This window comes from Uranotaenia lowii, chromosome 2, assembly GCF_029784155.1.
Source record: "Uranotaenia lowii strain MFRU-FL chromosome 2, ASM2978415v1, whole genome shotgun sequence".
Lineage (NCBI taxonomy): Eukaryota > Metazoa > Arthropoda > Insecta > Diptera > Culicidae > Uranotaenia > Uranotaenia lowii.
Window position 1 is genome coordinate 261,099,922 of NC_073692.1, and position 24,921 is coordinate 261,124,842.

General features: G+C 40.8%; 3 protein-coding genes across 6 annotated transcripts in view; 1 reads left to right on the top strand and 2 right to left on the bottom strand.

Annotated features, from left to right (window-relative positions):
- Window positions 1-458: 458 nt before the first annotated feature.
- LOC129742565 (uncharacterized) lies at window positions 459-5,771 on the top strand. The gene has a single exon (XM_055734478.1). It carries the CDS (start codon window positions 459-461, stop codon window positions 5,769-5,771), a length of 5,313 nt encoding a protein of 1,770 aa, XP_055590453.1.
- Window positions 5,772-9,874: 4,103 nt separating this feature from the next.
- LOC129742566 (uncharacterized) lies at window positions 9,875-12,166 on the bottom strand. Its single transcript, XM_055734479.1, has one exon. The coding sequence runs from the start codon at window positions 12,164-12,166 to the stop codon at window positions 9,875-9,877; it is 2,292 nt and encodes a 763-aa protein (XP_055590454.1).
- A 1,571-nt stretch (window positions 12,167-13,737) lies between these two features.
- Window positions 13,738-24,921, bottom strand: part of LOC129746199 (gustatory receptor for sugar taste 43a) — a 29,557-nt gene continuing 18,373 nt past the window's right edge. For all 4 annotated transcript variants that reach the window (XM_055739748.1, XM_055739749.1, XM_055739750.1 and 1 more), the window contains 9 exons: window positions 19,529-19,591; window positions 18,940-19,083; window positions 18,709-18,819; window positions 15,194-15,293; window positions 14,987-15,083; window positions 14,817-14,912; window positions 14,631-14,699; window positions 14,336-14,425; window positions 13,738-13,832 (listed from right to left, as the gene is read on the bottom strand). In XM_055739748.1, the coding sequence (XP_055595723.1) occupies window positions 13,746-13,832; window positions 14,336-14,425; window positions 14,631-14,699; window positions 14,817-14,912; window positions 14,987-15,083; window positions 15,194-15,293; window positions 18,709-18,819; window positions 18,940-19,083; window positions 19,529-19,591 (857 nt within the window). In that variant the 3' untranslated portion in view covers window positions 13,738-13,745. The remainder of the gene's footprint in view (window positions 13,833-14,335; window positions 14,426-14,630; window positions 14,700-14,816; window positions 14,913-14,986; window positions 15,084-15,193; window positions 15,294-18,708; window positions 18,820-18,939; window positions 19,084-19,528; window positions 19,592-24,921) is intronic.

Below are 24,921 nucleotides of genomic sequence, written 5' to 3' on the forward strand. Positions count from 1 at the left end.
GCACGTTCATGCAATCAAGATAGACTTAGAAGAGAGAACGTACTCACCTTAGGGAAATCCGGGCTGCCAAATAAACGGGAAAAGTGGTATCTCAGCTCCACTCACTTTCTTAAGCGGGAAAGTAAGCGTCGCGAAGCATCGAGATGTAGCTAGGTAGAAAGGGTAGCTCATCAAACCCTGAAGATCACAAAGGGTAGATAATGGGAAAGGAGACCCAAACTTTCTAGGCCGAAAGAGTCTGGACGAAAGGATCGAAACAGAGACCCAGAACTTCTAGGCAATAGAGTTTGGACGAAATGGGTATAAAAAGCCAGCCCAAATATGTAATCAAATCAGTATCAAATAAACTCTTTAATAGCACAGTATACGAAAACGTTTTTCTACGATCATCCGAAATCGGTTAAAGTTCCAGACCTGAACAATCACTCCCTGCGAGAACATTTGGCGCTGTAGACAGGATGGACAAGCTAATCGTTAAGAGAAACGTCATCGAAGGACGGCTGCGTAGGACCGAAGAACGTATCGAAGCTGGCGGCGGCATCAACAGCATTGATGGCCTTAATGCTGAACTGGGGTGCATCCAGGAGCTATGGCAAGACTTTCGAGCCATCCAACAGGAGATTCTCGAGTCCTGCATGGATGTTCCCAGTTTGGAGGAGCATCTAGATGCCGAAGCAGATTTGGTGGCGCGGTTCAACGCAGCGAAGGCCGTTCTAAACGGCAGAGTCCGCGCTCTACTGCGGACGGAGGAGAAGAGGGAACCGGAACCAAGCGATGGTGAACCCGAACTTCCGACCAATGCTGACGAGAGCTTTTCGTCATCATTAGGGAATCGGGCACCGATCGCACCGGAACCTGCAATACTAAACGCGACGAACGTACCGGGCACGGAGCAGGAGGCACCCATACGTCGGTCGCCAACAAGTGTGCGGCTAGCTACCCCGGAGCTGCATCTGCCGAAGGGTATTTTGCCGACGTTTTCGGGCGAATACGGAGAGTGGTCATCATTCTATGACCTGTTCATCAGTGCAGTGCATAACAACCACAACCTTACCCGAGCTCAAAAATTATTTTATCTAAAAACGTACACCTCGGGTAAGGCCGCAAATATAATCAAGCATGTCAGGGTAGAGGATAGTGCCTACGAGGGCGCTCTAGAAGCCCTGAAGCGGCGATTTGATCGAAAGGATCTTATCGTCGCCCATCAAATACAGAGATTTATAGAAATTCCGTCATTTACAGTACCATCCGGGCATTCCCTTCGGAGGCTGTTCGACACGGCGGATGATATCATTCGAGCCTTGACCGCGCTTAGCAGGGAGGAAAGGGACTGCTGGTTGATTCATCTGCTACTGATGAAGGTGGATGTAGATACCCGGCAAACATGGATCGACCGCACCGCATCATTCGAATACCCCGCTACGATGGAGGAGTTTCTGGTGTTTATCGACCAACGGGCCTACGCATTAGAAACAGCTCACAATTCATCATTTCGCACTACTACTGGTGCGACTCCACGACCTACGGTGGGCGGAAAATTAGTGGGAAGACAACGGATGCAAAGTTACGTCGCTACTGATTCAGGTACGAATTCAAAATGCCCAGTGTGTCAACAAAGGTCACACTATTTGTTGTTTTGTCCACGCTTCAAGGCTCTTTCTCCAACAGAGAGACTCCAAACCATTCGGCAACTGGGGTCGTGTACCAATTGCCTGCGCACAGGCCATGGAACGGAGCCATGCGGCGCGGGAAAATGTAAGCGGTGCAACCAGAGTCATCACACGCTTCTGCACGACAGCCTGGTGCCAACTCAGGTGCACCTGTCTTTCGGAACGGTGAACCATGTCGCGGCGGACCACTTCTCATCCGTAATTCTCGCTACAGCCGTCATTTGGGTCAAGAGCGCCACCGGAGAACGCGTCCCAGCTCGAGCCCTTCTGGATTCCGGTTCACAGGCATCTTTTGTTACGGCCAGCCTCGTGGAACGACTGCAATCGCGAACCTGTCGCATCGACATTCCTCTGAAAGGAATCTCCGGAATGGCAACCAAGCTGCGCAAGGCCGCTTCGCTCACTATCGGATCCCGACACTCCAGCTTCGAGGCAACCATCGAGTGTGCTATTTTGGAAACAATTTCTGGCCGCTTACCGAATCAAGTATGCGACGTAAGCGGTTGGGGATTGGAACCAGGGCTGCCACTTGCGGACGAAAATTTCCATACTCCAGCGAACATCGACCTGCTTATCGGGGCCGGAGTCTTTTACAAGCTTCTGGAAAGCAACCGAATTCCACTTGGGCCGTTCAAGCCGGTCCTCCAACAAACCGTATTGGGTTGGGTGGTGGCCGGTGAGTGTTACACCAGAAGGCCGGAAAACCCAACCGCACTCAGTCTGATTACTACGTTACCATCCGATGAAACACCGCTTTCGTTAAATCAGATGGTCGCACGGTTCTGGGAGCTAGAGACCTTAGTTCCACAGCCAATCCTCTCCGATGAAGAACAGCGGTGCGAAGACCACTATCGACTACATACTACCAGAGATCACACTGGTAGATATGTAGTCAAACTTCCCTTTAAACGAGACCCGGTAGAGATGGCCGAAACGGGATACGAGGCGCTGCAGCAATTCAACGCACTTTGCAGGCAACTACAAAGGGATCCAGAGAAGAGGAAACTTTACGAAGATTATATCAACGGGTTTATCACCGCGGGCCACATTAGTCGTGCGGCTCCACTAACGAAGGCTCAACGGCTAATATATCTGCCACACCATGGGGTCCAGAAGGAGAGTACCACCACTAAGCTCCGGGTGGTGTTCAATGCAGCGATGAAAGCCAAGAATGGTGTTGCGCTGAATGACCTGCTTATGACGGGGCCGGTAATACAAAAATCACTGTACCACATACTGCTCAACTTCAGACGGCATCCAGTGGCTCTAACGGGGGACATCGAAAAGATGTACCTCCAGGTCCGTGTTTCATCAGAGGACAGTGAGCGATTGAGAATGATCTGGCAAGAGCCAGGTCGCAAGGTGGCGGAATACTGTATGAATACAGTAACATTCGGTTTGACGTGCGCACCATTCTTGGCGACCAGGACGCTAAAACAGCTCATCATCGATGAAGGCCCAGATTTTCCCGTGGCTCAAGAGTGTATAGACGATTTCTACATGGACGACTGCCTGACCGGGGCGGCTTCCATTACAGCGGCTAGGCAGAAAAGAGAGCAGCTGACGGCAATGCTGGCAAGAGGCGGTTTTCCGATCCGGAAGTGGGCCTCCAACGAACCGGCAGTTCTTGAAGGAGTACCTCGAGAGGACTGCGCCACGGAGATGGCGTTAGACTTTGAACCCGACGCTACTGTTAAAACACTCGGAATCAGATGGCAGTGTCGCGGAGACATATTTATCTTCGAAGCTAATTTCGACGCTTACCAGGAGAGCTACACCAAGAGGCAGGTTCTATCCACGATCGCCAAGATATTTGATCCACTCGGCTTGATCGGACCAGTCATAACCATAGCGAAAGCATTCATGCAGGAGATTTGGAAGATCAGCTGTGATTGGTCCGATCCACTGCCGCCTAGCTTTAATCAACGATGGCGGATGTTCCTGACTCATTTGGGAGAAGTTTGGCGAGTGAGAGTCCCTCGGCGCATATTAAGCATCGATCAACCTACCCGCCTATTTCTGCATGGATACTGCGACGCTTCGGAGCTAGCATACGGAGCGGTGGTCTATCTGCGAGCGGTCGACAACAGAGGCAACACCAGTTCCAGGCTGTTGTGCTCGAAATCAAAGGTATGTCCAATCAACCGACCCACCATTCCGAGAAGTGAGCTGTGTGCGGCTGCCCTGCTGGCCGAGCTAATAAGGACGGTCAAAGATAACCTTCGCATGGAGATTCATAAAACAGTAGCTTTCAGCGATTCAATGACCACGTTAGCGTGGATTTCGGGAGACCCTTCAAGGTGGAAAACCTTCGTCGCGAATCGGGTGGTGCAGATCAACGAGGTCCTACCGGCGATTAACTGGCGTCACGTTCCTACAAAACAAAACCCGGCGGATCTCTTGAGTCGTGGAGCAGCCCCTGTGACGTTGGCAAGCAACAAGTTGTGGTGGTGTGGTCCATCCTGGGACCCGGAGGAAACCAGTGAGGTACCAAGTGAACACCTTACCCCGGCCGAAGAACGCTCCGTGGATAAGGAGCAACGAAAGGTATATCCAGCGCAGGCGTACTTCGTCAGTGAAAGCGAGACGCTTGACCATCTCCTGAACAAGTATTCCAGCACAGTGCGGCTGTTCAGAGTGTTGGCGTGGATTCATCGCTTCGTGGACCACTGCGAAATGCCACCGAAAGATCGAACGTCGGGACCCCTAACGGTTGAAGAAATCCAGGGGGCAGAACGTAAGCTGATACGGTATACTCAGCATCAAGCCTACGACGCTGAAATCACCGCGCTGCAAAAGGGAGACTCGCTGCCAGAGAAGAGCAAGCTGTGGCCGTTGACACCGTTTTTGGACGGAGGACTGCTCAGGGTGGGCGGCAGACTGGCTAGATCGAATTTGCCGTACGAAGCGAAGCACCCTTGGATTCTACCACCGGAAAGTAAGCTGGCGAGACTTATTTTTCAACAAGCGCATGTTCGAAACCACCACTTAGGAGCGCAGGCGCTTCTAGATCACGTCAGGCGTACCTTTTGGGTTCCTAAAGGACGAAATCTAGCCAGAAACACAGTCTGGAACTGCGTTCCTTGCTTCAAGGCGAACCCAAATCGAGGCATAGTGCAGCAGGTTATGGGCCAACTTCCCCCAGAACGACTACAGCAATCACCACCATTTTTCTACTGTGGCGTAGACTACGGCGGTCCAATCAACATCGTGGAACGACGAGGCCGAGGCGCGAGCACTAGCAAAGGCTACATCGCTCTTTTCGTATGCTTCGCCACGCGGGCCGTGCACATCGAGGCGGTGAGCAAACTAACGACGAAAGCATGCTTGGCGGCGTTTAGGCGATTCATTGCGCGGCGAGGCGTAGTCGGCCACGTCTACAGTGATAACGGCACCAATTTCCAAGGCGCGGCCAAAGAAATGCGGGATTGGTACCAAAAAATACAATCCCCGGACCACAATCACCGTATGGCAAACTTTCTGGCAGGGGGAGGAACGCAATGGCACTTCAACGTCCCGGGCGTACCGCACATGGGCGGTCTCTGGGAGGCCGGCATAAAAAGTGCAAAAAGGCATCTCAACATCGTTGCGGGGAATGCTAAGCTGACCTTTGAAGAATTTAGCACTCTGCTGACGGAAATCGAGGCGATACTAAATTCCAGACCGCTGTCCCCTCAAACAAGTGATCCGAATGATCTAAGACCGTTAACTCCGGGACATTTTCTGATCGGCAGGCCAATCATCGAAGCAAACGAAGGTGCGCAATACCCGAATAGCGCAGACTTACCCTACGACGTGAGGTTCAAATACGTAACTCAGCTGAAAAATCATTTCTTGGAAAGGTGGAGCCGGGAATACATCCCGGAGTTAATGGTCAAAGGAAAATGGCAAAGACCCCTGAACCCGCTAAAGGAAGGAGATCTGGTGCTGATCAGGTCAAAAAATCTGGTGGTGGCGCAATGGAGACTCGGAAGGATTGTCAAACTTCATCCATCGCCTGACGATCGTCCGAGGTTGGCAACGATAAAGGTACAGTCGGCGGAAATTGTACAAACCGTGCACAATTTAAGTAAAATTCCCATCAATAGAGAGGAAAATTAACCTAATTTTGGTGGGCGGAATATTACGGCCTCAACCCAGTGCCGGGGCACAAGCATACGTGCCGCTCCAGCAGCATACTTCATCCTGGGGAGGCCGAAGTACACCATCCACATCACCAACATATCGCATGAAAAACTTACCTTCCATTAAAAATTTCTCTTTGCTAGGAATCAGAAGGGCCACCCTAGCGTTAAGTGCATATGTTCAACCTAAAAATTAGAGGAAAAAGCATAATTATAGTCCAAATTAAGCTAAGCAAAATTGTTTCATACTTACCGATAATTCCTGTGGTTGTTTACTTTTCGTCATTTGGGGCACGTTCATGCAATCAAGATAGACTTAGAAGAGAGAACGTACTCACCTTAGGGAAATCCGGGCTGCCAAATGAACGGGAAAAGTGGTATCTCAGCTCCACTCACTTTCTTAAGCGGGAAAGTAAGCGTCGCGAAGCATCGAGATGTAGCTAGGTAGAAAGGGTAGCTCATCAAACCCTGAAGATCACAAAGGGTAGATAATGGGAAAGGAGACCCAAACTTTCTAGGCCGAAAGAGTCTGGACGAAAGGATCGAAACAGAGACCCAGAACTTCTAGGCAATAGAGTTTGGACGAAATGGGTATAAAAAGCCAGCCCAAATATGTAATCAAATCAGTATCAAATAAACTCTTTAATAGCACAGTATACGAAAACGTTTTTCTACGATCATCCGAAATCGGTTAAAGTTCCAGACCTGAACAATCACTCCCTGCGAGAACATAGGGGATGCTTCTGAGAATCGTTTGTCTTTCATAAAAAGCAAAAATTTCAAGTGATTTTTAATTAGCGATTTAAAATTGATTGTATTTTTTTCAAACGCGTTTTTCTCGATGGAGATAGATCCTTTTCATGTGTTGTCTATCCGGCAGTACCGGACGATTGTATTTTGTTCAAAAAATAACCATGATTTTTCCTAATCTTGGGGTCACTAGTCGCCAATGCTTATGTAAGCCAACGGTTCCGTCCTCTTCGAATCAGTCGCTCAGGATGGACTACCATTAAATTAGAAAAATATCGGTTTGTTCGGATCGCCAGCCTGATTTTTAATCATTTTTTTGAATTTTCGCACGTAAAATCGCTTTATTTAAAATGAGCGTTAATTCTTCACATACCTCCACATCAAAATCAAAATTGATCTTCGTTTGCATGTGCAATATTCTTTTATTTTGCGAAATTTGTGTTGGTGGTATTGAAAGCATTGCATTCGTTAAATAAATGAAGTTCCAGCGAAATTATTTTTGTTTATTATTATTTTTATTATTTGAATTGTGGATCATTATTAATGAAATATGTTAGAAGTTACAGGCTCTAGGCAGCGAGAACTAGTTATTTGAAACAAGTCCAAACTGAGTTAAATTCAAAGAATATTTTGTAGAAACAAACTCCTTTTTTTATTTGAACCAATTTACAATGCTTAATATCGAAAATTATTATTTTTTGGAAGAAAAATGTCCCATCAAACTTATTGCAACTTTATGTTCAATTATTTTCAACTTGCATTGCAAAAGTGCGAGTAGACTTTTAAAACTAATAGATCACATTGAAGGTTGAACTTAGTGCGACAAATTTGTGGTGGCGCCATTTGTCTCCATGCGCTCATATTTGAACACAACAAGTATACATTTGACGTGTTTTTCGTGTTTCCATACGAAAATTGATTCCTGTGCTACGCAGAAGACAGTTGAAAATAATTTTTGAATAGAAACACGCAAACCACACCAATTTTTAAATTGGTTTAAAATAAAAAAATTATAATTACATAACTACATAATAGTAATATTCTACAGTTATACAAAAAAGTGTAAACAATCTTTGAAAAGAATCATCGTTTTTTTCAAGAACTTTGATCTGAAAATCAAGAGCTGATTGCACATTTAGAATCAACGCCCCAAAATAAGTTAAATGGCGTTTCGGAAACAGGTGATATTTTTATACCTTGTGAATCAGAACCTAAAGCTGAACGAACAATCTAAATTGGAAACACATTTTTTCATATTTTAAGCTTAAGCATGCAGAGCCTATTAAGGAGCTTAACTGCGAAGTTTACGTTTTTTATGTTCTTTGTTAAAAATATTTACAACGGGGATTAAGTACCTAAGATAGAAACCAAAACCTGCAAAGCTGCTCTGTCTTGAAAAGCTGTAAGTAAATAGGTACCGTAAAACGGGGTAACTTTGATCACCGGGGTAAATTTGACCAACAATAAACTTTTCCACATTATGATAACTCAGTCTATAGTTTGAATTTGTGAAAACTGTTTTCTACGTTTGAAAGCCTATAAATAGAGTATCAAATAGGCAACATTTAGTTTGTATTTAAATTTTTTTTTTGTTAGTGAAAATCTTATTTTGAAATCTTAAAATATCAACTTTTTCCAAGAAGAAGCAAACGGGTTGTTTAAAATGAAAGAAAAACTTTTTTTTCTCTGTATATGAACAGTAACAGCGCTATTTTTATAGTCATTTAATGCTTAATTTTTAATGTTTTAAAAAATAAGGACATTTTTCAAGAGTAAGCCCGTATTGGACAAATGGATAGGAACCTTATCAAATCGTTAACTTTGAAGAAAAAATGAAAATGCAAATAGTAAGAGGGCCTAGGGGAATGTGTGAAGGTAAAATTTCATTTGTATTTTGAAGCTTAGACTATTTAGCAATTGTATTAATTTTTGTCCCTAAATTTATGCAGCATCTTTGTTCTCTTTTCGATTATAAATGTTTTTTAAAGAAAACGTTAAAAAGCAAGGTAAAAATGATAAACTAGCATTTGAAAATATTATGAAGACTTTTTGCATCCTTTATGCTCAAGAAAATTCGATAAAACCGGCAAAAATAGAGACTGATCAATGTTACCTCAAAACATCAAATTCTGAACAGAGACGAAATCGATTTTTAAATCAAATTTAAAGTAGCCTAATAAATTTTTGCAAACATATTTTACATTCATAGTAGTCGAGTTCTGGCTTTAATCAAAACAAATAATCGAAAAATATTGAAAAAAGTGATCAATTTTACCCCGGATTACGGTATTTGACTTTCAACTCAAAAAAGGTGGCTCCAGAGAGTAATAGTTAAAACCATATTTTCTATGAATAACATCATCATCCAATAATTTTTCTTAAGTAAATAGGTCATGCATCGTGCATAGTTTCTACCGTTTCCGAGGGGTTCAGACTTGTAGTCAAAATTCAAATTTATGTTACACTTCCGTTTAATGAACTGATTGAAAAAGGTCACAAAGTGCGATATCAAAACTGTTTTATTGCTAAACGACGGGAGTAGTGATCAGTACAATAGGTACAACTGCGCGCGTTTACTGGTAGCGATCAAGTTGGTTTTGTATTCTCCGCTTTGTGCGGATGTTCGGTCAGCCAGCGAAGTGACCAAACTTCTTGGTTTTATCACATAAGAAGCGCGCTTTTACGGAGGCATGCAAATTTGGTGTGGCGCGACTACACCCAGAACTGTTGTGCGAACATACTGGCCGCCTTGAAATACTAGGGAATTTCAAAAAAAAAAACTATGTACAACAAATCTATACTATTGAGATTCACACGGCTGCCTGTTGGATACTGGGATGGTTGATACTGCGCAGACTGCTACTTATACGAGGAACAGGGCAGGAAGTTCCAGCTCGACGCACCGACACCTGTTCAGAAAAAACGGATAAATGTCCGAACTGGACGTTGGAATTCGACGGGTACTTAACAGATGGCGGTGGTGGGGTGACAGGTCCGACCCGTCCGATCGCGACCGCGTCACCCCCGATTGCTTTAGAGCTGGATCTCTGCTCAGAAAGATGGCGTCTGGTTGCACTTCTGCAACTGATGGAGTGATGCAAAAAACACCGGACGAAAGGCTACCGGTCTACACCGGAAGCACTGAAGATTTTGATGATGGCGTGATGCTTATGAAAATGGTTGTTGCTGTTGCTACTGTTACTGCTGCTGCTACGTTAGACGGGATTAAGATGAGATGAGGAGTTCCAACACGACGAACCGCAACCTGTGACGAAAGAACGGGTAAATGTCCGTACTGGACTTTCGAATTGGATGGGTACTTAACGAAGGTTAGCGGTGGGGTGACAGGTCCGACCCGTCCGATCGCGACCGCGTCACCCCTGAAGGCTTTGGTGCTGGAACTCTGCTCAGACTAGCGTTGTCTGTTTGCCTCTTTGCAAATGAAACGAAGGAATACGAGGTAGATGTCTCGACGACTGCGATGAAAGATCGTTGCTGTGTTGATTCTCGTTGTGTAGCATGTTGCCGCCGGCCGCCAGAAAGAACTTTATTCTCAATGGAAGGAGGCACTAGGGGCGAAACTGGTTTTCGCCTTTTCGTTGACAAACGTGTTGCTACTACCGGGTACGCTGATGAAAGCGGTCGAGGATTGGTTTTATCTGGAATTCTGCCTGATATGATCCAGCCAAAAACGGAATTCTGCATACTTGGACCATTATCAGAAACCTTGAAACGACCATCGCAGAGAAGATCGAAGAAAAACTCTGTGCCAATGATAAGGTCTATCTTTCCTGGCTTGTTGAAGTTGGGATCGGCGAGCGTTAAGCTCTTTGGAGTACTCCATGACTTGCGAACACTGCAGGCTGGCAGGGTTGCTGTAAGCTCCGGAAGCACAAGGAATGGCATGGATGAGCTGAACGCTGATATTGTCGAACATCGGGGAAAAACTGACGCCATAACCTGCACTCGGGAAATTGCTTTCGAACCACCGATGCCTTGAATGGTGAGATTATCGTAGGAGCTTGGGAGTTTTAAACGTTCACTGAAATTCTTGGTCATAAAGCAAAACTGTGAACCGGAATCTAACAACGCTCTAGCTTGCTGGAAGTTTCCAGCATGGTCCAGAACACATACGACAGCCGTCGACAGCAAAACATGATGTGTTGATGAGTGTGTGTGATGTACATTAGTGTGTTGGAGTTTTCTGGAGAAGTCTGTGATGTAGTTAGGCATTTGCGTGGCCGAAAACGATGTAGAGGTTTGTGGGTTGGAATGTTGGTCTGTAGATGGTATCGGTTGGGATGACGGAGATGGTGGTGGGGATTGAGGAGCTTGACGTACTGACGGATCGGGGTTCTCCTCGATTTGCGAGACGGAGGATGTGTGGTCTGTATGCAGCAACGAATGATGACGTGATCCGCAATGATGACACGAGCCTCTGCTACAGACACGAGCCAAGTGACCGGGTGACAAGCAAATCAGGCACAGTCTAGCCCTCATCACTAGTTCAGTGCGTTCTTCGACTGTCAGCTTCAGGAACTTGATGCAACGGAAAACGGAATGAAATGTATCCCCACAGAATGGGCACTTGGGGGGAAACTGCACACTGGAATGACTAACTCCAAACCTTGGTCGTTCATCTCTGATTGCTGAAGCTTTGGGTTTATGATGAGAAAACGTTTGTAGAATGGCACAGTGGTTTCGAAGGAAGCACATCAATTCCTGAAACTGGGGTACCTCACGAGAATTGTGATGTGTTTCCCAGTGACGCAACGTCAAAGGGTCCAACCGAGCACACACCATATGCACCAGCAAAGTACTCCAACCGTCAGATTTTTCACCCACTTTCTCCAACATCTGGATGTTCTTGTCGAAGTCGTTGATCAGTCGGCTTAATCCGTCGAAAGTTTCCGCGGGTTGCTCCTCTACGTTGAAAAGCGCATCGAGATACGTTTTCACAATAAGCTTGCGATTTTCATAACGGTTGTTCAAAGCAGCCCATGCTATGTTGTAATTGGCTGCCGTCATCTCAACAGAGCTCACCTCTTGGAGAGCTTCTCCCATTAGTGCGGAGCGAAGGTAGGAAAACTTATCCATCTCGGTAAGGTGTTCACTCGAATGGATAAGGCTGTGAAAAGAATCCCGAAACGTTAACCAGTGGTTGACTGCTCCATCAAATGTTGGTAGGCGTATTTCAGGCAGCTTAACCCTTGCCAAACTCGATGTTGTTTCTAAAGGCGCACTTAAGCTTGAACTTGATTTTTGCTCTACATTAGCCGATCCACTTGTTAATGACAGTAGGCGGAGTAGTTCACCTTTGAGGTTACAGAAGTCGTTTTCCTTCTCCATCGCAATGCTTGCATCTTCGTCGGTCCGTGCGTTCATCAGCGCCAGCTGCTGCTCAGGATCATCAGCACCGGTCACTTGGGGGTCGGTTTGCAGCTCAATTTCCGTACGCACTAGCTGGAACTGCTTGAACGCATCTTCTAACCGTTCTAAGCGTACACTGATCAATTCACTTGTAATAGCACTTGAGTTTGCATTCGCGATGAACTTACGCACTGTTTCAAAAGTGCGACAAAGGAAGCTTTCCAACTTATACAGTTCACGGAGGTCACGCATGGTCACAATTTAAATAACACTGGATATTCTTACAGTTCCAGCTAGGGTACTACTTTATCACTATCTTGCACTGTTATGTTGAAATTGACAGACCGCCGAATCGACTCAACGTCTCGCAAATGTTTGTTCTACGCCGTGACACCCACGCTGATTGATTGCCAAGTTTCAGCAAATTCTACCAACCGACCCGACCGACTCACTTCAATGTTGCACAATAAAATAATAGCTAATTCCAACCACTCTATCCAGAACGAAAATTACAGTAAAATGCCAAATTGTTGGATTTCGTGCCACCCACCACAGACTGTCGAAACACACAATAATGCAAATTGTACTTATCTGGTGAAGCTGTTATCCAGAACTGGTGATTCCTCAGATGATGATCAGGCACCACAGCAGGGTCGAAAAATGTGTGTCACAACCACCGGGTCGATAATTGGGATAAACTTGAGCCGGGATCGCACAGGTATCAAACTGCAACCGAACTAGACTTGCTATGTGCAAATCGACTCAAATTAGGAGCATACAATTTGGCCAACTATTGGCGGACTTTCCCCAGACAGCAGCGACAGATCTTAGGGGACACACAGGAAAACTATTCTCCACCTTCAACACACTGATTAGGTGATAATTAGGCCTACAATCAAAAGTCCGCGGTGGCTCAAAATGCTGTTGTCCACTCAACACAAACCAAGCCAACGATCAACGAGCGCGCGCGTTTTGTTGGCTTTTGTCCGATCGTTTTTCTTCCACTTAGCGCACTTCACCGTTATTGTTCACGGGTACTTACGGGAGCTAGCGAGTCCCGTAATCCGGCTTCTCGAAGGACCAAATGTTTCTACCGTTTCCGAGGGGTTCGGACTTGTAGTCAAAATTCAAATTTATGTTACACTTCCGTTTAATGAACTGATTGAAAAAGGTCACAAAGTGCGATATCAAAACTGTTTTATTGCTAAACGACGGGAGTAGTGATCAGTACAATAGGTACAACTGCGCGCGTTTACTGGTAGCGATCAAGTTGGTTTTGTATTCTCCGCTTTGTGCGGATGTTCGGTCAGCCAGCGAAGTGACCAAACTTCTTGGTTTTATCACATAAGAAGCGCGCTTTTACGAAGGCATGCAAATTTGGTGTGGCGCGACTACACCCAGAACTGTTGCGACTAATATTTTGTGCGAACATGCATCCATAGGCATAAATAAATAATTTTAAAAAATTTAATAATATCTTTAACCAATTTGATCTTATTTATATGATGTTTACTATCCAGAATTGCAATTGTGATAAATGTCTTTAGTATATTCTAAACTAATTCAATTACCTAACAAGTTAACTAATTTAATTACTATCAAGAAAAGGTGATCAAATGGCCTTTTAATTGATTGAACCTCAACCAAAAGTCTCGTTAAACGATTTTCTTTGGAACCTTTGTTCAGCAAAATTCGGACTGTGGAGGCACGCGTTCATGTAGATATGAGTTGCTTGGGCTATTGATGAATTTCTTTTGAAAACTTAATCTCAAGAATTTCGGACATGATTAATAAAATATTACATTAAAAATGTAAGGTTTATTACTCGATTTTAATATCTACGACGAGGAAGTTCTTTATCGTCTCTCTCCTTAAATTGTATCAGAATCACTAGAAATGTTGTGATGGCACCACAATACTGTTAAAAAAAAAATAGAAAAAACGATGAATTATACCTATTTTTATTCCTATAACTTACGTCAAGTTCCACAATTAGAAATAATCGATTGCGAAAGCATTAAACTATCTTCTCTTACACCCTTCCAAATAAAAAATATGATCATTCAATTTTAGATATTTCTAAATGCTTATCTGTATAATATGTACTGTTATGCCATGCGTAATCAAGCCTTAAAAGTTTTAAACTTTATTTCAAACGCTACAATCTTGTGAAAAATTAATGGGGTAAAATAGGCTAGTGGCGTGTAGGTAAAAGTAAATATTTACTTCAACCTACACGTCAATTTCCACAATAGTCTAAGAACACTTTAATAGTGAATGCGAGAATTCTGCATAAAAAATAAAAGCTCAAAGGAGGAGGTCATGGGGGAATCGATTTGTCAAATTGGGAAACGTGAAAGTATCGGCAGAAAATCATTAAATTTTAATTTGACAGTAAACCGGCCCAGGTTCAATACTTACGGACGTAATAATGTGTCTATCGATTGTACATAGACCGCACGCGGTGAACACAGAATTATTTCCAACCAGCTGGCGCCAAAAGTTTTCCAACTACGATAGACCATTGTCGCCGGGCGCCCCAAAAGGACAGGAACGGGAAACCCCAATGACGGCCAACGAGGACAATGGCGCAAATATTCGGAAGCGACATGGAATGGCATCCGGAGGCAGCCACGTGGAAAATCATGAGGCAGCGGGCACAAATCAGTAACGAATGGGCGGGTGAGTTTATTCATCGCATTTTGGTAATACTTACACGCTCCTTGGCCAGTGAGTCTTTGCAAGTCCTCATCAGATTGCAAACGATGGCCATCGTCCGGCGGGACTGAAAATGGTGTTAGATAAACATGGCTATATTTTCTCCGGGCAGTATTTCAAAAGGAGAAATGAAGTTGTCAACCAACCGATAGAGAAGCACTAAGTAGTGGTCTCCTATACTTACTTCTACGTTTGTGATGTGGCAAGGTTCAATGGTCAGTAAAAAACGGAAAATGTGAATGAACAGCCACAGGGCCTGAATCCAGGAAAAGACAGCATCCTATTCAAACAGATCGCTATTAGGTTTTCGGTTCAGCAAGGTAAATAAAGCACTCAAGGAACGATTGTGTTTACCTTATCTCCGACAAGCTCCACCAGTAAAAAATAGGATGTGGCCACCAAATGAAGTAAACAAGACCCCAAAACCGCCAACAATGCCACGCCGAACGTGCTGAAAAAGTATGCATAAAATGTTTCATTGTGGTTAAATGAATTGCAAATTACGATCCATACTGTGAACTGTACGGAAAAATTGCACGAAACAAATGGGCAAAAACTCACTTCGATACCAGCATCACTCCGGTCGATAATGAGGCATAAATGTAGGCCAAGTCTTCAATTGCTCGGTTGGGAGACCTCGATCCTGGACGGGGGTGGTTCACTGTTATGGTATAATGGATACAATTAAAAAAATAATAATGCAATTCCCCATCCCACATGCATCATTCACATCCCCATCAACGCAAATGTATAATAAAAAATAACGGTTTGACCATACAGCATAACGATAGGCAACCCGAGCCGTTTCGATAGACGGCTTCAATTTATTTGTTGGCTAGAAACAGTTGCAATTTTCGCAATCTAATTCATAGGAGAGTTATAGTCAAATAGACATCTGTTTTTACTTACCAGCACAGAGAACAGACGTACAAGCTAGCCCACGAAACTTGTGTAAAATTTCCAGCGGCATAAGTTTAATTATGAGTTCATATATACGGTTACGCCTTTTCGAAAACTGTACACTTGAAAATTTGATTTGTAACTTTTGAACGGCGCAATAGGTGCCACTGTTTAAAGTCAATTTTCAACATATTTTTTGGATGTCTGCATTTGAAATTTTACACACTTTTTTGAAGATTTTTTGTTCGAGCTTGTACGTCTGTTCTCTGTGTTACCAGTGATCAACACGTTTTTTTGGGTTTACTATACTGATAAACCTGTTTCTGTGTCCTCAGATTGATTACGAAAAATTGCTTATAAATTTTTTGTGTAGCTTCTTATGAATAATCGGCTTTAAAACTTTCAAATCAATAAGAGCCAGTTCACTGGTGTTGGGAAAAAATTATAGAAACTTTGTCACTTTTAACACATTTTGAAATTTTGCCGTGCAAAAAAAATCTCAAGATCTGTGGCCTTCAAGTTTTTAACAACACGTGTTGTAGTTTCGCATGCTGTGATGCAAAAATAGCAATATTTCTATCACATACGGCTGACATATTTAGAAACAGTGCTGTAAAAAGATACAACGCCCAAAGATCTTGAAAACAATTTTACATGGTAAAATTTTCAAAATGTCAAAATTTCTACCACTTTTTCCCAAAATCAGTGCACTTGCTCTAAGTTCGAATACAGTTTTTACCTTTTTTGTGGTAAAACCGTAGCACGTATTTATACAATATTTCTAGAGCAGTTTTGTACTGTCAACTAGTACTGACAAATAAGTTGATTTTAATTAAGTGTTATTTTTATCGGCATTCTTACACCACAGAAATCAGTAAAGGAAAATTAAACTGATTTTTTTTAACCAAAATTCATGGTCCCAGTTCACCAAGTGACTCCGTTGGCTTCATTCTCCATGACCATTGCTGTTGTGAAGAATAAACGTACTCAATTACCCAGGCAACCAAAGCACCATAACTATTTAAATGCGTGCCTCCACAGTCCGAATTTCGCCGAACAGGGGTTCCAAAGGGAGTTGGTACCTAATTTTCTCAGATGCGAACATATGAAAGTTACGAATTGTCCCTCAAATAGCCTTTTTCGTGACATGTCAATCGCATCCACTCAGTATAAAAGTTACGAATAGGGCATCAAATAGCCTTCTACGAACTTGAAGTTACAAAATGTTTCTCAAATAGCCTTTTTTGAGACATGTCAACTGCATTCGCCATTTCATGAAACTTAAATTTTGAACAAACATCACAAAAGGGCACATGGCCGTAGGAACGAGGGAGGTTTTGGGGTTTAAACCTTCCACATGAGGGTCCAAAAAAGCAAGCGAGGTAATCTTCTCTATACTCAAAATTTGAAATTCATAATCAAATTATGATGGTAGAGCAAAGTTATTCAAGAGTAACAATCTTGACTAAAAACTAGTGCCATTCAAAGTTATTCAAGAGTAACAATCTTGACTAAAAACTAGTGCTCTTCTCTCTTCTCTCTTCTCTCTTCTCTCTTCTCTCTTCTCTCTTCTCTCTTCTCTCTTCTCTCTTCTCTCTTCTCTCTTCTCTCTTTTCTCTTCTCTCTTCTCTCTTCTCTCTTCTCTCTTCTCTCTTCTCTCTTCTCTCTTCTCTCTTCTCTCTTCTCTCTTCTCTCTTCTCTCTTCTCTCTTCTCTCTTCTCTCTTCTCTCTCTCTTCTCTCTTCTCTCTTCTCTCTTCTCTCTTCTCTCTTCTCTCTTCTCTCTTCTCTCTTCTCTCTTCTCTCTTCTCTCTTCTCTCTTCTCTCTTCTCTCTTCTCTCTTCTCTCTTCTCTCTTCTCTCTTCTCTCTTCTCTCTTCTCTCTTCTCTCTTCTCTCTTCTCTCTTCTCTCTCTCTTCTCTCTTCTCTCTTCTCTCTTCTCTCCTTCTCTCTTCTCTCTTCTCTCTTCTCTCTTCTCTCTTCTCTCCTTCTCTCTTCTCTCTTCTCTCTTCTCTCTTCTCTCTTCTCTCTTCTCTCTTCGCTTTTCTCTCTTCTCTCTTCTAACTTTCCTCTTCAATTTTTCTTGTAAAACTCTTTTACCTACTCTGTATGCTCCTGAATGCTCCTTTATTTCTCTCTACCTTTTAACATTTCTCATTTCACTTTGTATTTCTAGAAAAGTGTGAAAAGCCTCCCCTTCCGTGTTTTTTTTTTCAATTCTTTAAAGTCGATGACTGAAATAACAATAACACTTGCAAATGGTTGCGTTCATTCTTCAACCGGAAAATAAACACCAAAAATAAATAATTCCTACTGACTTTGTGAACGGACAATTACTCTAAACGCAAAGCTGTGTAAGGCTTCATTATGTTATGTCAGCCGGCATTGTATTGATAGATGGATGAAAGCAGACAGGATTTGTTTTTCGATTTTGTGCCTATCAATAATAAATTATCTATTTAGATCGTGATAATGACGGTTAAGTGCTAATGTTAAAGACAAAAGAAAGCGTGATGAAAATTTTGAGTGATTGCTTCCAATAGTGTTTACTTGAAATGTGTTTCTGTTATTCAAGCTTCACTCAATATTTAAAGAATATCAATTTCCAATATTATTCGAGAATTTTTTATTTTGAAAATAGAATGTGCGCGCATCAAAGAACAATCAATAAGTAGAAGTAATTTCAAAACCGTTAACGTACTGAGGTATCCTTCGCAAAGTTAATTTACGTTAGCATATTCCTTATTGTGTTCGATTCGGACGCATAGAAACCAAGTGCATTCAACCCAAAACTGGTGAAAATCGGGAAAATGTGTTGCTCATCATCGATTTTGCCATCAACCACAACACACAATTTCGTTCATGCGAATAATTAGCCCCTTGATTTATGGACCCAGTAATTGCGCGCCAGATGATGGAAAATAAAATTAATAATTATGATGATGTTGACAGTTAAAATAAACATTGAGATGATTTATTCGCCTCGAGCGTCGTTCCAGCAAAGCAAAACTTATGTAAGTGGCTGGATGGGTGGTTGTGGCGAAACAAACAAAACATAAAGAAGCAGCTCCAGCTTGATAGTTCCCGAGGAAAAATAACAACATGCGAGGAAGAAACAAACAGCAATGAAAACTTTCCCTACAAGTCCGGAAGGTAAAAGATACCTTTATTTCACCTACCGTGCGAAATGACGGTTAACCCTATCCGCTGCTCCGATCCATTATCCAACTTTTCCGAGACGTTGTTGGCGGATGACACGGAAGTTATTTCAATTATGGGAGTTTTGTTGACTGAAATTAACAACCACCCACAGGCGGGGTCGGAAGAAAGAAATGGCATCGTTAGACGTTTGGAAGCTGTACGAAACCGCACAAAATCACACACAATAGGAATCAATCTCCCGCTCTTACATTCCGGAAACACGTGGCACAGCGCTACGTTGAGACGCCGAAATCGACTGCTGATTCCCAGGGCCGATTGGGCGAATAGTACGTGAAACATCATCAGGATATAGTAGAGAGCGTAGAACGGGCAGTATCCTAGCACATTGGCTCCTGAAATGGAATTTGTATAAGAAAAAGCACATAAGAATATCAGTAAGTAGTAAAAACCCTCCAGCCTAAAGCATCAAGTTTCTCCACATTCGTTCAACTCAAAGCATCGTATGATCAGATTTTCAGGGGAAAATTAATTTGGCGGTCCTCACATTGGCTTTAAATTTGAAATACCTATCGGGTAATTTCATTTCATCGACTCAGACGAGGTAATTAACACAGATTTATGAATGAATTTAACGTTAATCAAATCCTGGTAATCACAGTTGAATACTATCGCCACTGCAAACAAAAAAAACTCCTTGGAATACCAATTATTCAGCCGCTGGGCACGTCCAATTTATTTCCCATCAATCATATCAGTGCGACATGGCGTAAATTGCGAATGAGGAAGTAATCTGCCATGCTGCAGCCAGCCAGCCGTCAACCATCTTTTGTGACTTACCGGAGTCTTGATATTCTTTCTTCAGCTTGTCCGCTATCCGGAACCACACCCAAATGTCGAGGGCTGCAAAATTGAGCAACTTTTCTATTAGCAAGGGAGGTATCTACTTTATGATCTTCAATCTGGAAAATGCCTGCAGCAATTTGGTTAGTCGACGCACATTTGGTTGAAAATTAAATCAAAAGTTTGATTTGCAGTTAGTTAAAAGTTTGATTGGCAGTTAAATTTTGAAGAAGATGAAATGATAAATATTTTGAAGGGAAAATATTTAAATAACAAGTAACTAATATTAGGACATAATTTCATTCAGAAACATGGTATCTACTTGTCTGTTTTGTTCTAGAAATTTTACACTAGCAAAAAGTTCCTAATATACAGTTGTGAAATAACTCAATACAATATAAAATTCCAAAGCTCACAGTTTTCTCGAGCTGGTTGCACTGGATTGTTGTGTACGCGAGGTTACTTTACGAAGAAAATCTGAAGTGAATTTTCTCTAATTGCAGCAGTTCTAAAATCAATATTTTTTGTTAAATCGATAGACAAAGTGTTAGTGATAGCCCCTAGTGTGATGTCCAGAGAAATTAACTTGTAGGTTTAGAGCTATTAGTGATAAAAGTTTTTGAGAATTTGGTTTACAGACGACGCCATATGTTTTCGATGTTTTCGAAACATGTCACGAAGCATAGCTTTTTCTAAAATAATAGAGATGGCGCTAAATGCTTGGGGTTCAGACCCTGGCTTAAGTTAGCATCACGTGTCAGTTTTAAAACATCGCAATAACTTCTAAACTGAAAAAAATCCGAATGCAGCTCGGCCGATAAACGGATTGGGAAATCTTCAGCATCAATCAAGCTAAGTACATTCTTACATATTACTTGTGTAGTATTACCAATCTATTCTTGAACGAAACCTATCCTATCGATTATCCAAAATTTGTTGAGTATCATGTTTTAGCCCTGGTTAATGACGTTTTTTTTCCGTTGCGTTTCAAAAAAAAACTACAAGAAATGAAATTCGGTAGCGCTCGTGAATATTATAGAAAAGCTCCAAACCTTAATACTGCCATCTGGCGGGCAAAATAGTGTATGTGTATTGAGCTTGAATTCTTCACTGATATGTATACCGTCACCGAACCTGCACAAATACGCATTTTTTAGGTGTTTTGAGGATCTGAAAAACTTTTCAGAATTAGAATTTTGTACACTTTTTTTTAGTTATAAGTTATTTGTTTTCTTTAATATAAATTTTAATCAAAAATAATTAGTCACATTTTGATTCTTGAAAATTTATAGCAGACGTCATGTGAAGGAAATCGTTACTGGAGTTGGATAACAAAAATTCTAAATTTATAGTATTGTTTCTATTTATGTGCTTTCTGTTATTAACTCTTTCACAATCAGGTGCACCAGAAATATAAATATAGTTTTATTTAAATCTAGCATTATTATGTCATCGTCTCTATTTTAATTAATTTTGTGTAACCTCACAAGAGTTAATAACTGCAAATCACTTATACACTGAAACAAATATATGAAACTATCAACCTCTAAAACACATCATTTTTTCAATTCGTACTCAACTCTTACGAGTTTTCAGTAAACCCACAAAATAACATTGATTTGAAAAAGTTTTGTTTGGAGCAGGACCCTTGATATGATAAAAATAAAAATTAAAACATATATTGATATATCATATAAACTTACACTTATTAAAAAAATAAATAATTGTTAAAAACGTTTATTTTCCTTGGGAAAAAAAGAACAAAGGCCGATGACTAGTGAATGACTTATAAACGCTTCCAACAAATCTATTATTTCAAATGTTGTAAATAACTGTTATTGTTATCATCTTATTATTTTTTTATATTTATTGAATTGTTTGTATTGTTTCTGTGCATTTATTTTTATCTTCACATTGCCATTCTAAATTTCTAATTCACAGAAAGGCCGTAGTTCATCCTCATCCCTTGAAAATTATGGCGTTTAATATTTTTGTATTAATACTTTATTTCAGCTTCCATCAGTAGAATACTCGTTCACAAATCAGATGTTATGCGATACTGTAAGGTAGAGTGGAAAATAACATTTTCAATATTAGAATACGAACAAACTGTACATTTTATATGTTTCAATTATTTATTTTCAACAAAAATGTTAGTGATTTTTAACGTTATTTTTTTCAGCCCTTCTGATAAGCATCTAAATATTTTCTATCATATATTTTTTTTCCTTTAATTTATATAATTATCTTTTTCTATATAATTATCTTCTTTAATGTTCATAAAATAACATATACATTTTTACTACATTACTAGCTGACCAGGGGTGTCATATTTTAGAAAATGTCATTGCTTGATCAAACAAAGAATTCAATGAATAGTATAATTTCTTAAAGGCTATCTGGTGACATAGGCGATCTTGTGAATAATTTATCAAATAACATTGTGGTTTACCTGTAATGATTACTTTTTCTTATTATTACTGTAATTATTGTTATAATCATTTTTCATCATAATTATGTATCATTATGTAATAATGTGAACAATAAGTAGATATTATTATGGAATCAGACATCCATATATTTTTATATTAATTTTATTTGAAATAACATATTATATAGCTTATTTCCATCAGTATTTCTTATGCAAACTTATATTTGGGCGGGATTCGACCAGACCGAGCTTAACGCCATCAGTATTTTTTAAAGATGCTGGAACTTTTTGAGCAAATATTTTCAATTAGAGACAAAATATTTTATGTTTATTTATCATAGTCGACAGTTTATAATCCGAAGAATTCATAAAATCCGAAGAATTTATTGTAACCAATAATATTCGTCTTTTCGATCTAGAATATGAATTGCAAGAGATTCAATTTCTGCTGTTTCAAATATTACCATGGCGCGGTCTGGTCAGAGCCCGGCTGTCTTTTTTTTTTTATATTGTACTAAATTGTTTTATTTTAATACAATGTCATATATATTATATGATATACATACACTATAACATTATATTCATATTATATTTCATTACATTATATATCTATTGTATTATATTAATATCTAGGGAAGGGGCATCTGAGTATCCTCGTTTTACAAAAAGAACGGGTTACCGTGTATGCTAGTACCGTATTGAATACTAGACGTTCCTCAATTTATGACAAGGGAATTTGGCATGGTTGAGAAAAATAAAGTATTTGATTACTTTTTGTAAAATAAGGACGCACTCTTTTTTCGGAAGCCTTGGCGGCGGGATTATAATTTGCATGCTATCGTGGTTAGTCAACAATATGGTTATAGCTTCTCGAGACTTTTCCCCTTTTCACCCTGGATACCGCAAGTGCCTCTGCTTACGATTCCATTCCCTTAGAAGTCTCATTGAGTGGTTATGATTATGTTGCGTGGTAGCCAAGATGGACGTGTGGGTTATTTTTTTTGCCACAACCGCGGCGCTGCCGTAAACCCAAGGTGGATTCAATACATACATACATACATACAATATAAAATTCCAAAGCTTTGAAGCATCATTTGAAAAAAAAAATTTGGAGGAACTTAACATAAACTTAGACGAAAACCATTAAAAGAGAACCTAAATAATGCATAAGAGAAAGTGTTAGTAAAAAAACGGAACATACATTTCAAGATCGAATAATCGAATCGATCGTATCCTACGAGATCCATTTTCGAAAACAGCTATCGCTAAATTTACACTTTATCATCAAACTTGCGAGTGAAAAACGCGACTGAATTTATCAAGGATAAATTGTAAGAAAAGTAGGGGCATAATAAACAATCGAGGTTAAATGGACACTAAACCACAAAGAACAGAGTTCGGTCTGGAGCTCAAATCGTGTGTAAGTATGCCAACCGTAGTCTCAAATAAAAATTGTAGATGGCCATATATCCATTAGATGTTGCTACCAGTACACATATTTTTTTTTCATTTTTTAGAAACGCTCAGAAATCAAAATTTATAGCTCATATCAAAGAAGGCCAGTAAAGAGCGAACACGAAATTATTGCGACACATTCAACAGGGCATAACTTTTGTACCATTTGGTAAAAATCAATCAATTTTTGCAAACTTTCTCATTGATTTCAAATTATGTGTATTGTTTACATGCTGTAAAACTCGAAGTCGTGTTTTTCGATTCAACGAAAATGGAGGTGAACCAATGCGAGTCGAGAGAACAAATGCTTTCCAAACACCTGTCGCACCGTCAGTTGGGAAAAAATGTTGAAAATGTACCATTCAACCGTATTGAAGCGGTTCCAAGAGCGGTTGGCGTTGGACCACGACAAAGAAGTTGGAAGAAAAGCAGGACCGGAGATCAAAAAGACGAAGGAAAAGGTGAAGCAGATGATTAAAGCAAATTCCAACGTCCCAAACCGTGATTTGGCTAAAAAGATCGGCATTTCGCAGAGCTACGTCCAGAATGCAATGAAGAGAGTTTGACTACATACATACAAACTAGAGAACTTCACAACCGCGATGAGCGCACGGAAGCTCTACGAGAAGATGCTGACAAAATATGGCTGCTGTGTGATGGACGACGAAATGTATGTAAAAGCCGATTTTAAGCAAAATGCTAGGTTAAAGTTTTTCACCGGCAATAGCAAGTTCGATGTGAACGACAAATTTAAGAAGAAGAAAAGGTCGAAGTTCGCCTCCAAATATCTCTGGCAGGCCATCTGCTCTTGTGGACTGAGGAGTGAGCCTTTCGTGACAAAAGGCACAGTAAATGGCGAAATCTTTTAGAAATGGGACAGTTGCGAATGCGCGTATCTCAAAAACCATTCGTTTGATCAAAATACTTTCTACGAAAGAAATGAAGGTAATCTTTTCCTACTTTTCCATCACTCACACACAGTAATTATTTGAATAATCAACGGTTTTGTCAGCGATCGATTTCATAATGACGGATTTTGGAGGAAATATTTTTTTTCTTTTTCTCTTACATCGTAAATATCTCAAAAATGCGTAAATTCTAGATTTTGAAAAAAAATAGTTCTAAAAGTACTTTTCATTGGCAGCAAAATGCTGTCAAAATTTTGAATTTCCGATAACTATTAAATGAGCTAATAGCAAAAGAAAGTGTCTCATTTTCATTTCTAAAAGAGCTCAACTAAGCTTTAAGAAAATAGATTACCGGGTGACACAGTAAAGACTTTGATGGAGGGCATCGAACGAAAATGCGTTCATTTTTACACTCAAGGCTCCATCGATCAACGTTTCTTTTGACTTTTGTAGCAAATATATGTTTAAAACTACCCTAAAATTTTGGTTTGATTCTAAACATTATAAGAAGATTGGAATGACATTTTCGGTGTCGCAATAATTTCGTGTTAGCCCTTCAATAAATATGACTCGAAAACATTTTTTCTGTGAGTACA